Here is a 17,379-nt window from a genome sequence, read left to right as displayed (position 1 = left end):
TACAAAACATCTCAGTTGCCTTGAAATCTGTATTTGTGACGCCGAACCGATGCCGGGTATGTTGTCAAATGCCGTCCCTGACTCCGCCGAACCCCAAGTCCCATTCCATTCCATAAAAGCCACACACACCCGATCCAGAATAATAAAAATAATTTCCCAAATTATCAACATGAAGAAAGAGACACCTTCTCCCCTCTCCCTCTTCCCCTGAATCATTCGCTGACAGACCCCTCCTCATCCGAGACGTGGTCGATGTCAATGTCATCAACATCCATACTGTGACCTCGTCTGTGACAATCCGGACCCATCTCAGCACGGATATCCTTCTGGATCTTGAGGAAATATTTCCTCAACGTTCGAAGACCTCGGAGGAAGCCACGGTCCGGCTCATTGGGATGCCGCGGCGGACACGGCTTTCCCTCTGCAAGGTCGCCCTTAGTCAGGCTATTTGCAAAGTCGGCAATCTTGAAGTCGATGCCGCGCTTCTTCTTCTGCTTCTTCTTCTCGCGCAACGCCGACGTCTCCTCCGTGTCGGTTGCAAAGTCAGTCGTAGAATCGTCAACGACTGTATCGTATTCATTACCCTCGCTGGTCGTGTCGCCATCGTAAAACATGAGGAGACTGGCGGCGTAGAATCGGTAGCCGTCCAGTCCTCGGACGATCGACTCGAGGTGGTCCAGCTTTTGCAGGATAGTCGGAATGTGTCGCAGGATGCTCGAGTAGTCGACGCCATCGTACAAGAATCGCGTCAAAGCGTCCTGGAACTCCTGGCCGGCTTTGAGATCACGTCCAAAGTACTTGTCCTTAAAGACGTAGCTCTGACTCTTGACATCCCAGACTTGAAGTCCGCATACACGCACGCCGAGTTCACGCGAGGTTGTCCTGGCACACTTGCCCTGCTGCGACTTTTGTTTCTTGGGCGTGGCCTCTACGCCGTACTGTCTGGTGCCCATCTTGAGGTCCATGATACAAGGCCGCTTCATGCCTGCCGTGAGATCTTCCAAAAGGAGGAAGTACTCGACGCGGGAGTCTCTTTGCGTTTGCGCTTCCTTCGGATTCACAGGTCGCGGGATTCTGCGGAACTCTTGGGTAGGGCTAGGCACCTCGGACGGAACAGTTGACGCATACGTAGAGTACTCAGCTTCGGTCGGGACGTCGGCTTGAGATGCATCAGCAGCAGGCACTGGGAGACTCAGTTCTTTCGCGGCACCTTCACTGGCATTTGTGCCATTCGTGCTTGGCGCTTCGATCATGGGCGAGTTCACTTGGGACGTGATGAGGGACTGCCCGCCTTCGTCTTCACCTCTATAACCAGCGTCATCCGCCTCTTCCCAGTACTTGAGATGTCCTCTAGACTCCGTCACTGTTCGTGGCTTCCGTCGGAGGCCTGTTCCAGAGTAACGTCTCTTCTTCTTTTGAGCAATAATCTTGTCTGCAAGAGTTTCCGGCTCCGGTGCACTGGTACCAGTCACGTCCTTGACATCGCTATCTTCGGCTTCTGCCTCGGCAGCCTCGAGATGGCTCGGGCGCTCCATGGCAATGCTCTCTGTGGGAGGGGGCGAGGAGCTGCTTGGCCGAAGCGGGCTAGGCTTTTGAGGTGCGTGACCTTCTACGGCAGACGGATCCTGTCTGCGCACCAAGTCGGGTACGGAGCTAGCTGGCCTCAATGTCGGCTGCTTACGAAAAGCCATCGACTTTTGGTGTGGGCGGCGGTGCTTGTGGATCGGAATTGGCTGCTTCAAGAAGACGTCGTTGAACACCTCATTGCGCAGCCGCTTGTTAACGGTGGTTGCACCCCAGCTATTCGCGTGCCTGTCATCCAGGCTCGGCCTTGTTGGAGATGCCATTTTGCTCTGCTCAGGGTTGTCCGGAAGACCTGCAGATGAGGTGCTTCGGCCTCGAGGCGGCATGACTACTGGAGGAGGCGTTGGTTGCAGCAGATTCCGGGGCAGGATATGCCAGTTGTCGTCAAAGGTCACCGTCGGGATTGGCTCGGGCGCGGAAGAAAGTGACTGGCTAATGATGCGGCGGTGCTCCTGGCTCGGCTGAGACGCGCCGTTGGATCCATTCGACTTCGTCGCGTCCGCTGACGCCATGACACCAATCTCTCCGGTCGGCTTCCGCTCCAGCAAAGGAGCGTCATCACGCCTGTGGGTCGACTTGCGACGGGTTTGCTTGTGAAAAGTCACGTTCAGGACACCGATGTACCGTGGGAGAAATGAGAGCAAATCAGGATGATCCTGTTCCACATTTTCGTAAAACTCATTCTCCCGATTATTGAGCTGTTTGCAGACAGCTCTCTTCGAAAAACGCCAAAGTGTGGTGTGACCGCCAACCTGGTGCTTGTAGGGGATGAGTTCGATGGCCTCGAGAGGCTCTTTCTGCTCGACTTGATGGTGGTGCGCGTGGTCATCAATGTGTGCAGGGATGTGCTTCGGCGTCGGCGGCTCCGGCTCTTCTTCAGCCGTCACGTCCTTAATAGTGCCCGGTTGAACCTCACGTAGGGTAATGTTTGGCTCGCCGGGCAGACGCTTCGGCTTCGACTTGGAAGGGGTTTCGGGAGGCTGGTCAGGAGAGAGCAGCTCCTCCTCGGGCTCGGGCTCATCGGCCTTCACCAGCCAAGGGTGAAAGTCCTCGGCTCTGGCTTTCGATATGGTGCGACCGGGCGTCTGTCTCGGTTTCGCAACGTCTCTCTCGCGTTCTGCAGCCTCTTCCAAGCCGGGGTGCGGTACAAACACAGCTGAAGAAATTTTTTCCTCGGAAGACTCGTCTCCCTCCTCATGGCTCTCTCCAGGGTCGCTGCTGTCGGCTGACAGACGTCGGGTCTCAACCGCTCCGGATTCTTCAATCGAGGGTAGCGAGGCGTCGCCCTCTTTCTCTCCATTCGCAGGAACGGACGTGTTGCTGGCCGATCTAGCGCCATCGGTATCCACCTTGTGGAAAATGTCGCCATTGACCTTCCTTAAGCCAAAGTAATCTTGAGTCGGCGAGTCGGTCAAGATGGGGGTCTCACCAGCCTGAGGCGACTGAAGAGGGAAAGTCTTGACTCTTTCTAGTTGCTTTGGCACCCAATCCTTCTTGTCGAGAATTCTAGGCGAGGGCTGAGCACTGGCAGCTTTGGCGAAATCTTCAATGGCAATGTCTGAAGAGAGCGGCTCCTGTGAATCTGAGCTCAGAGAGGGCTTCTCCTTGGGTCGCTGGTCCTTTCTGCGTCCTGGCGTCTTCTCCTCCTTGGGCAATCCCTCTCGGAAGAATCGTAGGCTGTAGCTAGCCTTTCGGCTGCGAGCGTTGGGCTCGGCGCCAATCATGGCTTCGTGAACGGACTTCTCCACTTGGCCATCTTCTTGTCCGTCGATGGCCTCGCTCGACCCAATCGACCATATCTTCTCGGGTCCAACGGAGAAGCGTTGCTCCAGTTTCTTCGGTCGGCCTTCAAGCACGGTAGTGTTATCCTGGTGTAGTTTCTGGTCCATTTGAGCGACTGAACTGAGAGATCCCTCTGGACTGGTGGAGTGAGAGTGAGCTCTGCTTTTCCGGAGGCCTCCCTGTGCTCGCGTCTCCGGATCAACCCGCTCCAGGGAGGAACCCCTGCCACGAGGCGAGCGCGTGCTCTTGAGAAAGTCGCGGTGATCCAGCAGCATTGCTCGAATACCCTGAAAACTGGCCATATCGTAGGTGGGCGATGTCATTATCTCCATGTCGGCGTCGGGGGTATGAACAGCAGCGGTCTGTGTAGTAATGTCGGAAGGGGGTACGATGCCGGGTTGAGGAGCGCTTCGGGGAGTTACTGAGGCGCCATGGCCGGGAAGGGAGGGAACATTGCGGAGGTCGTCGACGGCAAGAGGATCCAGGCCAGCAGTAGCAGAGGACGGGTTGGGGTTTGAGTGTGCGTTGGAAGGGACGAAGTCGGCGGTAGGCGAAGGCAGCGAGCGGGTGGAAAGCTGGCTGGAGGGTTGCGGTGTTTGGTCTTGGTGGGAATGTGTTCTCGAAGGGATGCCGCGAGCTGAGGCGAGGGCTTGGGTTAGCAAGGACGGACCGGACTGCCTCGGGAGGGCAGCAGGGCCTCGGGGCTTTTTAATATTCGGGTCGACATGGCTCGAGACATCCTGCTGGTGCTGGGTGACAGCGGCCGTGGCAGGGGGTGGATCTGCAGCTTGGGCTAGGGGGGTGTCTAGAACTTGAAGTGATTGCAGAGGGACTTGAGGCAGAGTTTGGTGTTGGAAAGCGGCGGCGGCAGGAGAAGCAGGAGCAGCGACCGGGGCAGCAGTAAGACCAGCATCAGTAACAGGCTCGGTACCAGGTTCGTCGAGACCAGTCGGGTTGGCAGCTGGATCTCTCGGACTGGGACTTTGACTGGACTTGGGACTAGAGATGATGGGGGCGGAAGCGGAGGCGGAACTGGGAGTGGACGACGACGACGACGACAAATGCGCGGAGCTCACCAGGGTCGCGGGTGCGGCATTTTCGGCGTTACGAGGCGGGCTGGACATGAGGGAAACATCTGGCGAGAGTCTGGACGATATGGGAGGATTTGGTCGCCGATTGTTTCTGGGGCGGCAGAAGGGATAGAGAGCGGCGTGGTTGCGTCTCCTACGTGGTGTGGTGAATGAGTGAGTGACGGAAGTGTGTGTGTGGGAGGTTCGGCAAGGTGTAAGAATGGGGGAAATGGAAAGGAACGTCACGACATGCGGCGGTAGGCGAGAGGAAAGAGTAAAGTGGGCGGGCTGGGAAAAAGGTGTGGGCGCAGGATTGGGCAGGACAGTGGCAAGGAGGGAGCGAGCGAGTGACCAGAGAGCCCAGCGCACAGCGCCCAGAGGCCCAGAGGGGGAACGGGACAGGACAGGGCAGGGCAGGCCAGGGGCCCGGGGTCGTGACGAGAGGCCGGGGGTGTACAAGTTACCTACAAGGTGCTTGAGTTTAGGTTAGGTACCTTGGTTCTCACCTCAGTTGCTTACCTCACCTACCTTACGGATACCGTACGGATAGGCAGGTCAAGGTAGGCTCGGTTCAAGGAAAGTTAAGGAGTCCGCTCGAGTTAGTGAGTACTCGAGTGAGTGGTGAGGGTGGGTGCCGGTAGTGACTGGCGACGACAGTGATGCATGTATGAGTGTGATACGGAGTAGAGCCAGTGAGATACTGAATGAATGCGAGGGCCAATGCGATGCGATGCGCTGCGATGCGTCTGTGAGCGGTGGAGGTGAGTGGGCCTTGCTGCTGCCCGGTGGGCTGAGTACCGCAAGGTATGTGGATGTCAAATCTCATGAGTTCTGGGTCTCGATCTCATGAGACTGGGCAGTACGATCCATCACCGATGACTTACTTATGGATGATTACGGAGTATCTGGCACCAGTACGATGTCAGATAAGTTGAGGTATCTCCTCACGTCGGGGTTGATGAGTGAGGGGATGAAAATGTGCGTGAGAGTAAGTGAGTGTGTGTGTGTCATGGAGGGGCAAACACACCATGACCATCACGTTCAGGGCAGCTTGAAATGCAGGTAGCCTCCCGGCCAAATTGTGAGCGACAATACTTCCGACTGTGCTGTAGAATAAGGTAGCCTCTTATCCTAAGCTGCTCACTTGACATCGTCATTATCGAAAGCGGGAGGTCCCAGTAGAGAGCGCATGTTGGGGTTTGGGGTTTGGGGTTCGCACCTTTTTTTGCTGATAACAGCGGGGGCCAAAGTTCTAGCAGAAAGACGGCGCGACGCCTCGGAGCGGAGGAGTGGACGTAACGAGCAGGGATGTCCAGGGTCCTGGCGTCCCTGATAGGGAGGCCAAGACAATCTATACGTACACAGCGCGGTCGCAAGTGAGATACTTCTGAATGAGGGGCTCACCAGGCGGTAAACAAAGTACCGAGGATAAGGACGCAACTTCTCGAGATGGCATCCATGTACACTTTCCCAGCAAATGCATGTGAAAAGTACTTCTGCCACTCCCACGTGTGGAAAGTAGTGGCACCTGGGGGAGGAAACATTTACGATGGGAAAGAACCACTCAGAACTCCCAACTTCCCACTCTTTTGATCCCAAAGTTGCAAATGGAAGCCATCCGTAACACATCTAATAAAGTAGCCACGTAGTGTACTCCGCACTTGCCTTGAATCGGGTCAGCTCAAGCATCGAGATAATCCCTTGGGATCAGCTCCCGTCGGCGCGGCAGCGGATGTCAACCCAATTTCTGACATCAACACCACCTTGAGTCAACCCTCCCTCAATATCGCTTCCCAACATCATACATGACACCACACATTCAAGTGTGTAACTGCGGCCTTCAGGAACGGCTTGGTTACTCAAATAATGCGATTTCCTTATCTATGTACCACGTTACTAACACCGCCAGCACGCAGGCAAACAAGTATGAGAAGCATCGGCTATGACACACTCTATCTTCTCTAATACGGTGTGTTCCACTCACAGCGCATCGCATCGCATCGCATCGCAACAAGAATAACACCGTCGCCTCTACCAAGTACGGGTACCCGAGCTGTCACCTGGCTTTGCGCATGCCGCTAAGTCAATCGAAACATGGCCATCCCCCGTCGCTCGCGTTCCCACGGCTGCGGGCGCCCCTGCGCGACCCTAGTCGCTTCCACTATCAACCCAGCAGCCCTTCGTCTAAACCCCGCTTGTACGGTGTGTGACGCCGTCCACGGGACTACTAACTTGGCTCCCGGAGCCCTCCCAGTGGCTCGTCTTGAACACCTCCAGCTACTGTACACTACGAGTACAAACCTCAAAACTCACCAGCGCCAGGGACATTGCTAGCCAGCTCGGAATCGTTCCTAGGTTTTTACGTCGTCCCTGGCCCAATCCAATCCTGACTACCAAAAGTCAAGACTGCCAAACACCACACACTACTTGACCGCATGGAGTTAACGGAGGGCTTGGGTCTTGGGCCTAAACGCCAAAACGGTTGGAGAAGCCCTGGCTAGCATCAGCCAGCAGCAGGAATCCCTCCCTCCACCCACGGGCCACAAAGAAAGAGGAGCCGAACCTTCGTCCCTTCAGCCATTGGGATCATCAACCGGCTGACCTCCGCCTGCCTGCATCTTGCCTGGAGCCTACCCTGCGACTCTTAAACGACAGCCTCACCCAACGTCTTGAAGAGCCTTTGTCCTAGGTCTAGGTCACTGGAGCCACTATTACCCAAGGGTAATCGACGAACTGTACTGCAAAACGACTGGGGCTGCCGCCATGATGTAAGCAGTGACACTGCGTACTACAGGTGTCTGGACACGACAGTATCTCGGGTCCGTTCCCCGGCTTAGCAGCATCTCAGACCGCAATGTACACCGCGCCATGCCGGAACAGCTGGGGGTTTTCGAATTTCTACCTTCTCCCTTTCACCGACACGACAAATTTGCCCGGCCGCTGATCCCGAAACTTCCAGAGAGCACGTTGTCGTTTCCCTCGATTCTACAGGCCCGTCTCGAGAGCCACAGTCACCGGAATTTGATGTATCAGACGAGTGCTTGATCGCTTGGTCGCGCAAAAGGATGGCGGCACAAGTGAGAGAGAGCGTTGGCATGCTGCTCAGATGGCGGAATAGATACTCGGTCTTTGGCGTACGCGGACTATCAGTTCCATCCAAGCAGAAGCAGACGCCAGAAGCAGAGCCGAACCAGAACCACCTAGCGTCTACCAGCACCCTTGATAATCCTTTTTGCCGGACCCCCTGATGTTTCCCCAGGATGCCACACATCGCCGGTACGGGCCAACCCTTCGACCACTGGCTAGCGGTCCCTGTCCCAGGGCTGCTTGCTAGTCCTCTCCTCGCTTGTTTTGTCCGGTGTCCGGGTTGCTGACCGGGCCTGAACATGGTTCCATCCGTCACCCGCCAAGAGCAAATGAATGGAAGCCTTTTTCCAGCAGGTGTGGTTACGCTGCGGCACGTCCTGAAGAGCATGCCCTGCTGGCATTGAAAAGAACAAGTCGTCCATTTCTCCGATTAGACAGACGGACGACCAACCCATCGGCACGTCCCTATATCGTTAGCCATCCAGGTGTCGTTGAGTTAGTGGACAGTTGGATCCGCTTTCGCAGCACGACTATCGCAAATGTTCCTCAGCGTCATGGCATTAGTCAATCGAGTACACCACCAACCCATCACCAAAGACAAACCACGTTGAAATTGAGGCCGTGATCGGTTCCATTGGGTCATTGGCAATCTTTCTCGGAGTAGCGTCAACCCTGTGTATCTACAAGGTTCATAAACCCGGCCCCGGCCACTCGCCTCGATTTCAATATCATTTCTCCTTGTTTCGTCGGTCTGCGGAATAGTTTTACCGCTAAAGGCAGTCGAGACGGGACGGAGCGTTTATCTGCGGTCTAAGCCAAACGCACCTTGCTTTTCTGACACGTCTCAAAATGCCCTTTGCAGATGCCAATGTTTTTGGGGTTCTATCAGCTCGAGGGGGTCCCATTCCCCGTCCCCGGAAGTCTGGATGAACAAGCTTGCGCCAAGCCCAGCCCGCAACTTATCTGCCAGACCTCCAATGGACCCTCCGTCGCCAATCATCCAACAACGTGCTCGTCAGACCGCCTCGCAACGGCCCAACCAAGACATCAACCCAAGTTAACCAACACATCGCCCACGCCTTTACTTGCTTTCGCTCTCGTCTTGAAAAGACAGCCGCTCAAAGTTGTTCAAGTCTATGCACTGAAATGTCCTGCCTTGGCTACGAGCAAAGCCCGTCCACGCCATGCGTGCACTTACATGGCAAATAGGAAAAGCTTGGAAGACCCGCGTGGTACTCTGGTATGATCGACCGGGTACAGAGTACGCTGCATGATAGCCGCGCCAAAGATGGTACTCTGTTCAGACGGATTGATATTGTCTGACCTCGTGGCAATCAATGTGTGTTTCCCACAATCGTACAAGATTGCGTGCTTCTGGCGTCTTGGTTGTGCACTTGCCGCAGAGGGCTCTGGGGCGTAATACTAACGATTCGGCTTGACTTGCCTCAAGACAAAGTTGGGTCCTTTTCTTCACCCGGACGGACACAGGTCAGATTCTACTTGCCTTGTTACTACTGGGCACTTGGAGACTAGAACTCAGTTCGTATAGCCTTGACAAGGGGTTGGCCCGGGTGAGCTCAAGCCTCGGTGGCGCCTCAGTCTTGAATCCTATCAACCCAACCACGTGAAAAAAGCATAGCCTGTGAGAGATGCCTGGCGTCACGGCACCTCATCTTACCACAGCTTTGCACTTTTCCCCTGAGGCTCTGCCGGAAACCATATTCCCTTCCCCGGATTGCTAGGGAGGCGCAGCCTGCTTCGCATCGCCACCGGTCCTGTGGCCCTGAAATGTTCCTGTCGATCGCTCTGAAACCCCAATTCAGGGGCATGGTCCTACTCTGACACTATCCGTACACCGGGTAAAGGTGGATGATAAACATACATGGGAGACTCAAAAGTGAACACGCATTTGATCATAGGATCAACGACGACCTCGTGGGGCTTCACGTCCCAATGATACGGGCCATATGGGGCCTGGTAACCGAAGGTGCCATACGGAGTACACACACGCTCCCAGACGTCCGGCCGGACATGGGACGATGGAATCTTTCTTTTTGAGAGGAGTCCGGGCGCGGCTGCACTGAGGATGGCATTGACCTTCACGGGTTCCTCATTTCTTGTGTTCTTATCCAAAGAGAGATCGGGGATCCGCCATGTGGTTTATCGTTCGGAAACCTACGTCCTGCTATGGTAGGTAAGTGTACCCAGGGCACTGGCTCACCGCGAGTGTTGAGATCCTTGAACCTTGGAGACGGTGAGTCGGTGAGCCCGGGGGGGGGGAGGGCTGTAGCTGCTGCTAATGGATGGGTACGGTTAAGGCTTCCGGAACTCTGGGGATGAGAACCCGGAAGGAGACACCGAGAGGAGGATACTTGTGAAAGGAGGTAATTAGATGTGTTGTCTCAATGACAAGCTGCCTCTTGATGTGCAGTAGCTTTTCCGGTGTATATCATCCACGTGGGTACCTGGGGCTCTTTTGATGGGAAACCGGGGATCTATCCAGTCGGATTGCGACCTGCGCGACACGTTTAGATAAATCCTTGCTGTTGGTGATCGTCTGTTATAGAAGTTGTGAGCCGTGGGCCGAAGCTCATTGCGTTGGGGGTCCAGATGACTGGGTATGGGAATGAGCTCGTTTATTTGGGTGTTGTTGCTGGGAAGGTACCGCCTCCGATGTCCTTTGTTCTGTGATGACTTGTTTGATGTGCGGATAGCATATACCTGGTGGGAAATATGCAAGGCTCCGTCGAGGCTGGAGTAAATGCTGCACTTTGTCAGAGTTCCAAGTCATTCCTCGGGTTTCTGGTTTCGGGTTTCGAAGAAGTCAAACTCCATGGGGCTACATTATCTATCTCGTTTATCCCGTTCTTGATAGCCTTCTGCTCAATTGCCGTAGCAAAGACTCATAATATCTCGAGAACATCGGGGACAGGCTATAACGAGTGGTAGCAAGACGCCTGGCAACTTCGATCTCATGGGTTATTGATAATTGGAAAGCGATCTCAGCTACATACTCGTAGGCCGCCTTCAGAACCTTGAATCACCAACGCAAAGGTTGGGATCAGTTTCTGGTAACAAAAGTGGGAGCCAGTCTTGCCGGCTTCGAGTATCATCCAAAGGGGTATCAAAATTGTAAGATGTTGTAGGGAGTATGCTCTTTTCGAGTTGTGTTAAAGTATGGGCTTCTGCTGCTATGGTGAATAAGAATTATTGGGCAGGTGCGATAAATAGACTGGTGATAGAACCACTGAGACTTGGTTGTCTTGACGCATGATTACGTTTGATGAGATGCGTTAGCTCGGCACCTCACCCGACGTGTGTCCTTACTTAGTGGTAATCATGATGCCCCGGCAGCTTGCGATATCTGGCCAAAGGGATAGTGAGATGGCTGAATTCCCTGCATCTCAAAACTCTGACGAACCACAGGCAATGTGCTTGCTTGCGATTCTCAACATCTTACCTTGACGGGGACGGAGTGTATTTAGGTCCTGGGAATCTCGACTAGGAGAATAAGAATCAAAGACTGGAGGCATTACACTTTGCATGAGGTGTATCCCCTTTGAAACATCGCTTACCAGAAAACCATAACTGTAGCTCAGGTTTTCATATCGTTGTTGAGGATGAACCATTCATGAACGAGCGGTTTGAAAGCCAGGAATCGACGACGAGTGGGTGAGAGCTTTGTTTTTAACCTGGACTTTGAAGACTGACGTCAATGAAACCATTTTGAGAGGTTGACTTGAGATTGAGACAATGTCGGTGGTGTTGGGCGTCGTGTTCGAAGCAGTGAACTCCTGGCATGCAGCATGGAGTGGGACGGCAGCATGTGCTTTGTCGACGGCAGGATCAGTATAGCAGCATAAATTGCTCGACGAAACTGCACCTGGATTGGGAATTGTCAGATTGTAAGTCACTAGGGAGTTGAGTATGCTTGAGACCGAGCTTTCATCTGCAAACCTGGGAGAGAGAAAGGAGCCTGACCTCAGCCTATGCTTCATGTTATCCAGAGTCTGAGCTTGACTCTCGATCTCTGTTCGTTGGAAGGAGTACTTGTTGTATTATCTGCAGTGGGGAATGATAACTTCAATCACAAACTTTAGATTACCGGAAAATCTGCTACATTGGCCTAAGTCAGAGATGGTTTTGTTAGTCAAGAGTGGACTGTTGATTTGATTTTATGGCCTTTTAGTTGAGACTGAAGCTCATGCATGTCCCGGTGGCTTTTGCCTCTAGTGATACCTTTGAGCGGGAAAGGTACTTCGTCTCGATAAGTTTTCAACTACTGATTAGTATTGGTGGACATTGACGTCTATATCGAGTTTATGAAGAGTCGAAAGGAAGAGCCGGAAAGGAAACGCATCTGTTGCTAATGTAATTGTTCTTGGGTACAATAAGGTTTGAAGTTGCGATTGTTGATAAGGTGAAACCTTGGATAAACGCGCAATCATGATCAGAGCTCTAAAGCTGATGTTGTAAATGGGCAATGCTTGCGTCACGCACTGGATTCTTCTCGAGGTATCTTTATGAAGTTAGGAAAAGGTAACCGTTGTCTGCTCAGAGATCGATATTACCAATGATGTAAACCATATCGGACTGAAGGAGAACGCGTTTAGAGCCCTCAGCTGACTGGCACCCAAACGGCAAATGTGTCGAAACTTTGGGCAGTAACTCTCCGGTCATACCATTTAGTCTTCCCAACATTAGCCGCGCCGTGTACAGTTACGAGACGGGCCATAGAGAAGGGGCTAGATCTTCGAGTGTCAAGTTGGTAAACTTATTTTGGGTCGAATCCCCTGTGAAGGGTGCCGACGCGATGTGCCGCAGATGGCACGCGGCGTCAACCGCACCCGTCCATACGAATTTTAGGTTCATCTCTTCTCGTCCCGACGGTGAGGCTCCGAGATAAAGCCTCTCGAAAGTCCATGTCAAACCCCGCTAGTTATAGTCCTTCCGAGACCGAGATCCTCCTCGAACTGCTCGGCTTTGACAACCCCGCCCCCACCATTCCGTGGCTTTCTGAGGTCTGAATGCCAAAGGTAGAAGAACTCTCCGCACCCAGTGACATGGCGACCGATTCAGAAGCTGATAAACGGCAGTGATTAGAAGACTGAAGCAACGGCCCGCCGGGCCCGTTGATAGCAATAGCCGAGTTTGAGAAAGGCATCTCTTTAGCCGTCGGCAGGGTTGAAGACTCATGTACGGCCCGATCGCTCCAAATGCCAACTCCCCTCCCTGGGAGCAGACGTCAACGTCAAGTCAAACACAGACGAACCATAGGATTTGCCTCAAAGCTACTGGCAGCAACTACACATGAGGCTCCGAGAGACACTCGAATTTCGGCCTCATTAGGTAGCTAAAGCCCATCGCTAACCGGGTATGGGTTCCTCGGGGACACTCAACGTGTTTGACAGCACCTTGAAGTCGCCGTCCAACTTGCCATATTTCGAGCTGAGCTGGTCGCCGTTAAGCACCGTCGGAGCGCTCAACGTACTTCTCGGCTTCCTCGTCATCGGTATCACATCCTTCTCCAAGGTCGCCGTCGTTCCCATCGTCTCCTCGGTGGCGGGAGCTATCGCGAACGGGTTGTGCTATTATGCCTACTACGACGAGACGTACTACCCTCTCGAAAGGAAAGCAGTCGTCGCGGCCTTTGGGGATTTCTTCTGGATGGTAAGCAAGGGATGCCGAGAATGGGCGTGGGAGCTCAATGCAGATGACTTACACGAGACCAACAGATTCAAGAAGCTGGCCTCCCCTTCTACAGCTACATCATCCTCCGCAACATCCTACGCGGCACCCGCCGCAAAATCTTCACCACGGTCTTCTGGCTCGCCCTCTTCGCCGTCCTCGTCGTCCGCGTCCTCATCATCGTCTTCCGCGTCGAGCACATCCTCCGCGCCGACGGCAGCCTGCAGAGCCTCATCAACGGCCTGCACATTGGCTACTTTTGCCCGCTCGCCATGACGGAATGCGTGAGCGCCTACTTCCTCCTCGGCGCGTTCGCGGAAGCGCGGGCGGCGTCGGCGCAGGCGGGTCTCCGGATCGGATTCGTGCGGTATCTGGTGCGGAGCACCGAGGTCCGGCTCGCGACGCTGGCGGTGACGGGAGTCATGAGGACCGTTACGCACTCGTTGAATATATCGCAGAGTAATCCCGTCACGAGCTACGCGGATCGGGTTGCGTATACGCTGGAGTGCTTCTTCCCGGTCATTATGTAGTGAGTTCGCCCTCTCCCTCCTTTGGAAGTGTTTGGCAGTAGCTTTTGGGTGACTGGGTGCTGATTGACTGGGCAGTGTTGACTTGCTAGCATCGAGGCTACAGTACTCAGTGCAGACGCGTGGACTTTCTTTTGCAAGCGATCAGGCTCTCCGTTGCTTGGATTCAAGGGCCAAGATAGAGGACTAGTAAGCGGCAAAGTGCTTCACGTCTACAAATTCAAGACAGAAACCTCTGCGTTGGGTTCTGAGAGGTGTTCCGATGAAAGCTTGCGAGCACTCCAGAGGCATCGTGAAATGTAGACGACTTCGACCACATGACCTATCTTGCAAACGGCCAAGTGATCTTTCACAGCAGAAGTTGCACGAGTATCAAGTTACTAGTTGAATAACATTTGACAAAGGTCTAGTCTTTGCTGAAGACGGAACCGCTAAGTATAGTAAACTGACTGAGTAGCAACTACCTGTTCGTCGTGGAGTAAGTAAAGCAAAGCAGTTGTTCCACCCATGATGTGGTATTTTGTCATGACCCCAAACACCTCGCTAGTATAATAATTCGCATAATGACGCCGCTTGCGCAGCTGCTCCTTGCTTCCATCCGAACACAGTAATATATGATGCATCGTCCACGTCATCTCCTTTGATCACAAACTCTCAATCCCAAACTCCTGCGTCCATCATCCCGTCAAAAGTAAAGCCCCCTGTGTAGCTGTTGCTTGCAGGCTGGCTTGTTCGCTGCTGTTGCTGTTTCTCAACCTGCTTCTGCTCTTCTTCCTTGGCTCTCGCGAGATCAGCTTCGACATCGACCATTTCGATAAACTCGTTAAGATTACGAAGCACGTCGTCAACATCATCGACGGCTGACTCTTGCGTGTCGGCATTGTCTTGCGCCAGTGGGGCCTCGTCGACATGTACAAAGGCCACTGGGGCTGGAGGTGCTCGGAAGGAGTCAGCAGAGACAAAAGCCTCTGCCATGGCCATTGGGCCCGGGCTTTGCAACACTTGCTGAGATGCCGAGGGCAAGAGATGGTGATGGAGCCTTTTTCGAAGGGACACAGCTTGGAAGTGTTTTTTATACTGATCGTCTTCGCCGGTTGGCAAATCAGCTACTGCGGTTTCTGGCGGCGGCGAAGCAGCTCTTTGCGTTGTAGGCGTGTGAGGATTGCGGCTCTCCAAAGATTCTTCGCCTTCGACTTCGTTGGGCAGTAAAGCCCATCTGACCCTCTTGACAGACTTTTGTACGCTTTCCCATGGATTATTGGTTGTAGCGGCGATGAGGTTCTGCGTACTAGGCAAGTGACCGCCACTGAGGCGAGTCTTGTTGAGCCGCCGACGTGGCTTTTCAGGCGACGGGGACAGAAAGTTCGCAAAGGACTTGATAGAAAAGATAGGCTCAGGCGAAACTGGCTCTGAGGTGTTGGTGTTGTCAGGCTGTTCAATAGTGACAGCCGGACCTGTAGGCGTCATCGTAGCGTTGGGAGCAAGCGGAGAAGGCGAAGCTGGTTCGGCAACATTAAAGAGCTTTGACATAAGAGCTTCTTGAGCAGCTTGGCGCAATTTGTTCGGGCTAGCCGTCCAAGGACTCTGGCAGCTTGGGTCAATGGTACTCGTTGCATCACTGTCCCTCGGCTGTTGTTGCTGCTGAGGCTGAGCAATGACTGGCACGTCCATGTTCCACGGGCTCTGTTGTGAAGCTGGTACGGCGGGACTGTTGTGAAGATTGGTTGTGTCCACCAATCTATCGGCAGTGCATGCTGGGGGTCGCTCAACTGTTCGATCAGGCGTTCCATCAACAGACACAGAAGTTTCTACAACTGGCGCAGTGAATGGTATTGCCGGTGTCCGCGAAGCATTGGGGCCTTCAGCAGTGAACGTGTTGACACTAGTCAGTTGTTCATGGCTCTGGCCAGTGGTGCTTGGCGGACGAGGAGTACGCGGGATGATGAATTGGCTCAGCTTCGACCAGGGACTTTGAGGGAAGAGGTTCGGTAGTATGCACGCGAACGAGCTGGAGGTTTGGCTTGCTGGTTCCTTTGGTGAAGTGGCCTGGATTTCTGGCGTCGGCGGTTGTGGCACTGGGCTTGCTTCTTTCGGTGCCAAAATGTCTTCTTGATCTTGTGATGCAGCAATGGCCATAACCGTCGGTTCTTGGCTCGATGTCAAATCCGCGATTCCTGCTGTTGCGGCCGTCTCAACTGGCAGATGCTGATCAAGGTCCTCAACCATTTCTGAGATTTCGCCATCCGTCGTTTTCGTGGGGCACACGTCGGTTTCCATCGCATCGAGGGCTATTTCACTGCCCAGGGGCTTGGACATAGACTCGCCGCTCTCTCCTCTTTGCACTGTATCTTTCCCTGGGGAATGTTGATCTCCACCTTCCTCGCTGAATCCTGGGGAAGTAGCTTTAGTGTCGTCTGCCATGCAAGTGTCACCCTCCAAATCTTGGACATCGCCTTGGGAGTCGCTCTCGCTCGAAGAAGTGGAAGCAGCGGAAGAAACTTGGCCAAATGACGTTCTCTTCAAGGGGCTTGAGGTCAAGGTATTGATGGCATGGTTCCTCGGCCTTGCACGGAATAAGAAGCTTTCGTCCTGCTGCGTCTCGAATTCACCCCGTTCCTCTTCCTTGACCACAGTGACAACACTGCTGGGAGGAGCATCGTCTCCAGTCTTAACCACTGCCTTCCTATTGGACTGGGGAGTCTGGATAGGGGTGCTCAGCGGCGCTAGTATCTCATCTTGTGCAGCACTGGCGTATTTGTTGGATATTTGTGAGAGTTGTTGCTGGTGCGAGCGACTGGCACTTGAGTTCAAGGCCTTGCGCGGGGTTTGTGGGTTTATTTGAGAGCTCTCCAAGCTTGCAGTCTCATCCTCCATAGCAGCGTCCACTTGTTTCTGCACAACGTTTTGGCTCAGTCGTGCGCTATCCCGCTGGATAGCAGCCGAGTCCTCCCGGTAACTGTTCGTATCCTCTGCCTTTCGTCGTTTGGTGTCTTGCCGCTTCAGCCACTCTGAACCTGTTGACCGTCGCTTACGTTGTGTCTGTGACTGAGGCTGCGAGAGAGAGGCTTCTAGTGACCAAGCAAAATCTTGTGTATCGCTCAAAGATTCCGTAGTATTTCGCCATGCCTCAACTCGTTCTAGTTCCTCTGTTTCCATGAAAGGGTGCGGGCTTAAGTTGGGTTGATCCAGGCTTCGCGGGCTCGGTAGATGGCAAGACGCTGCATCCTCGACATCCACTTCTTCTACAATGGTTTCTTCGACTTCCGTAGTGGTTTTGACGACAGCAACTGGAGGTGGTGGCGGGATGGCAGCTGATGTTGGTTTCCGGCTTGATTGCCATGGATTCACCCAACATTTTGCGCCTGGTCCTTCGAAAGGGCCTCTTAGAACTGTAGAAAGCAGCCTTGGCGTATGTCCCTGCAAAAATCGAGTCGCAGCCTCTTCATATCGACGTCTCCTCTCTTTCAGGCTCTCGAGGTCTTCGTGGTCAAGACTGGCGTACAAGATATCCGATTCATCGTGGGGAGCCTCGCAGTACATCGGTTCGTCGTCCAGTCGCCGGACTCTCCAGCCATCCTTCATATCCATCGTGTTGGTATGAAAAGACTTTTGTCGTAAAAAGTCATGAGCCTTAGGAACGG

The 17,379-nt window shown here is 53.8% G+C and overlaps 4 protein-coding genes across 4 annotated transcripts; 2 read left to right on the top strand and 2 right to left on the bottom strand.

Annotated features, from left to right (window-relative positions):
• Positions 1 to 212: 212 nt before the first annotated feature.
• CPAR01_02494 (inositol polyphosphate kinase) lies at positions 213 to 4,490 on the bottom strand (the record flags this gene model as incomplete). Its single annotated transcript, XM_060486781.1, has 1 exon — positions 213 to 4,490. One exon carries the CDS (start codon positions 4,488 to 4,490, stop codon positions 213 to 215), a length of 4,278 nt encoding a protein of 1,425 aa, XP_060354109.1.
• A 3,959-nt stretch (positions 4,491 to 8,449) lies between these two features.
• CPAR01_02493 (uncharacterized protein) lies at positions 8,450 to 8,584 on the top strand (the record flags this gene model as incomplete). The annotated part of the gene is made up of 1 exon (XM_060486780.1): positions 8,450 to 8,584. The coding sequence occupies one exon, from the start codon at positions 8,450 to 8,452 to the stop codon at positions 8,582 to 8,584; it is 135 nt and encodes a 44-aa protein (XP_060354108.1).
• Positions 8,585 to 12,899: 4,315 nt separating this feature from the next.
• Positions 12,900 to 13,928, top strand: CPAR01_02492 (uncharacterized protein; the record flags this gene model as incomplete). Its single annotated transcript, XM_060486779.1, has 3 exons — positions 12,900 to 13,193; positions 13,259 to 13,740; positions 13,817 to 13,928. The coding sequence occupies 3 exons, from the start codon at positions 12,900 to 12,902 to the stop codon at positions 13,926 to 13,928; spliced, it is 888 nt and encodes a 295-aa protein (XP_060354107.1).
• Positions 13,929 to 14,392: 464 nt separating this feature from the next.
• Positions 14,393 to 17,326, bottom strand: CPAR01_02491 (protamine P1; the record flags this gene model as incomplete). Its single annotated transcript, XM_060486778.1, has 1 exon — positions 14,393 to 17,326. One exon carries the CDS (start codon positions 17,324 to 17,326, stop codon positions 14,393 to 14,395), a length of 2,934 nt encoding a protein of 977 aa, XP_060354106.1.
• Between the last annotated feature and the right edge of the window lie 53 nt (positions 17,327 to 17,379).

The sequence above is a fragment of the Colletotrichum paranaense genome, assembly GCF_030867605.1.
Source record: "Colletotrichum paranaense strain IMI 384185 chromosome Unknown Scaffold_2.1, whole genome shotgun sequence".
Taxonomy (NCBI): Eukaryota; Fungi; Ascomycota; class Sordariomycetes; order Glomerellales; family Glomerellaceae; genus Colletotrichum; species Colletotrichum paranaense.
Note: the sequence above shows the minus strand (reverse complement) of the source record. Positions and strands in the feature narration are given on the sequence as shown.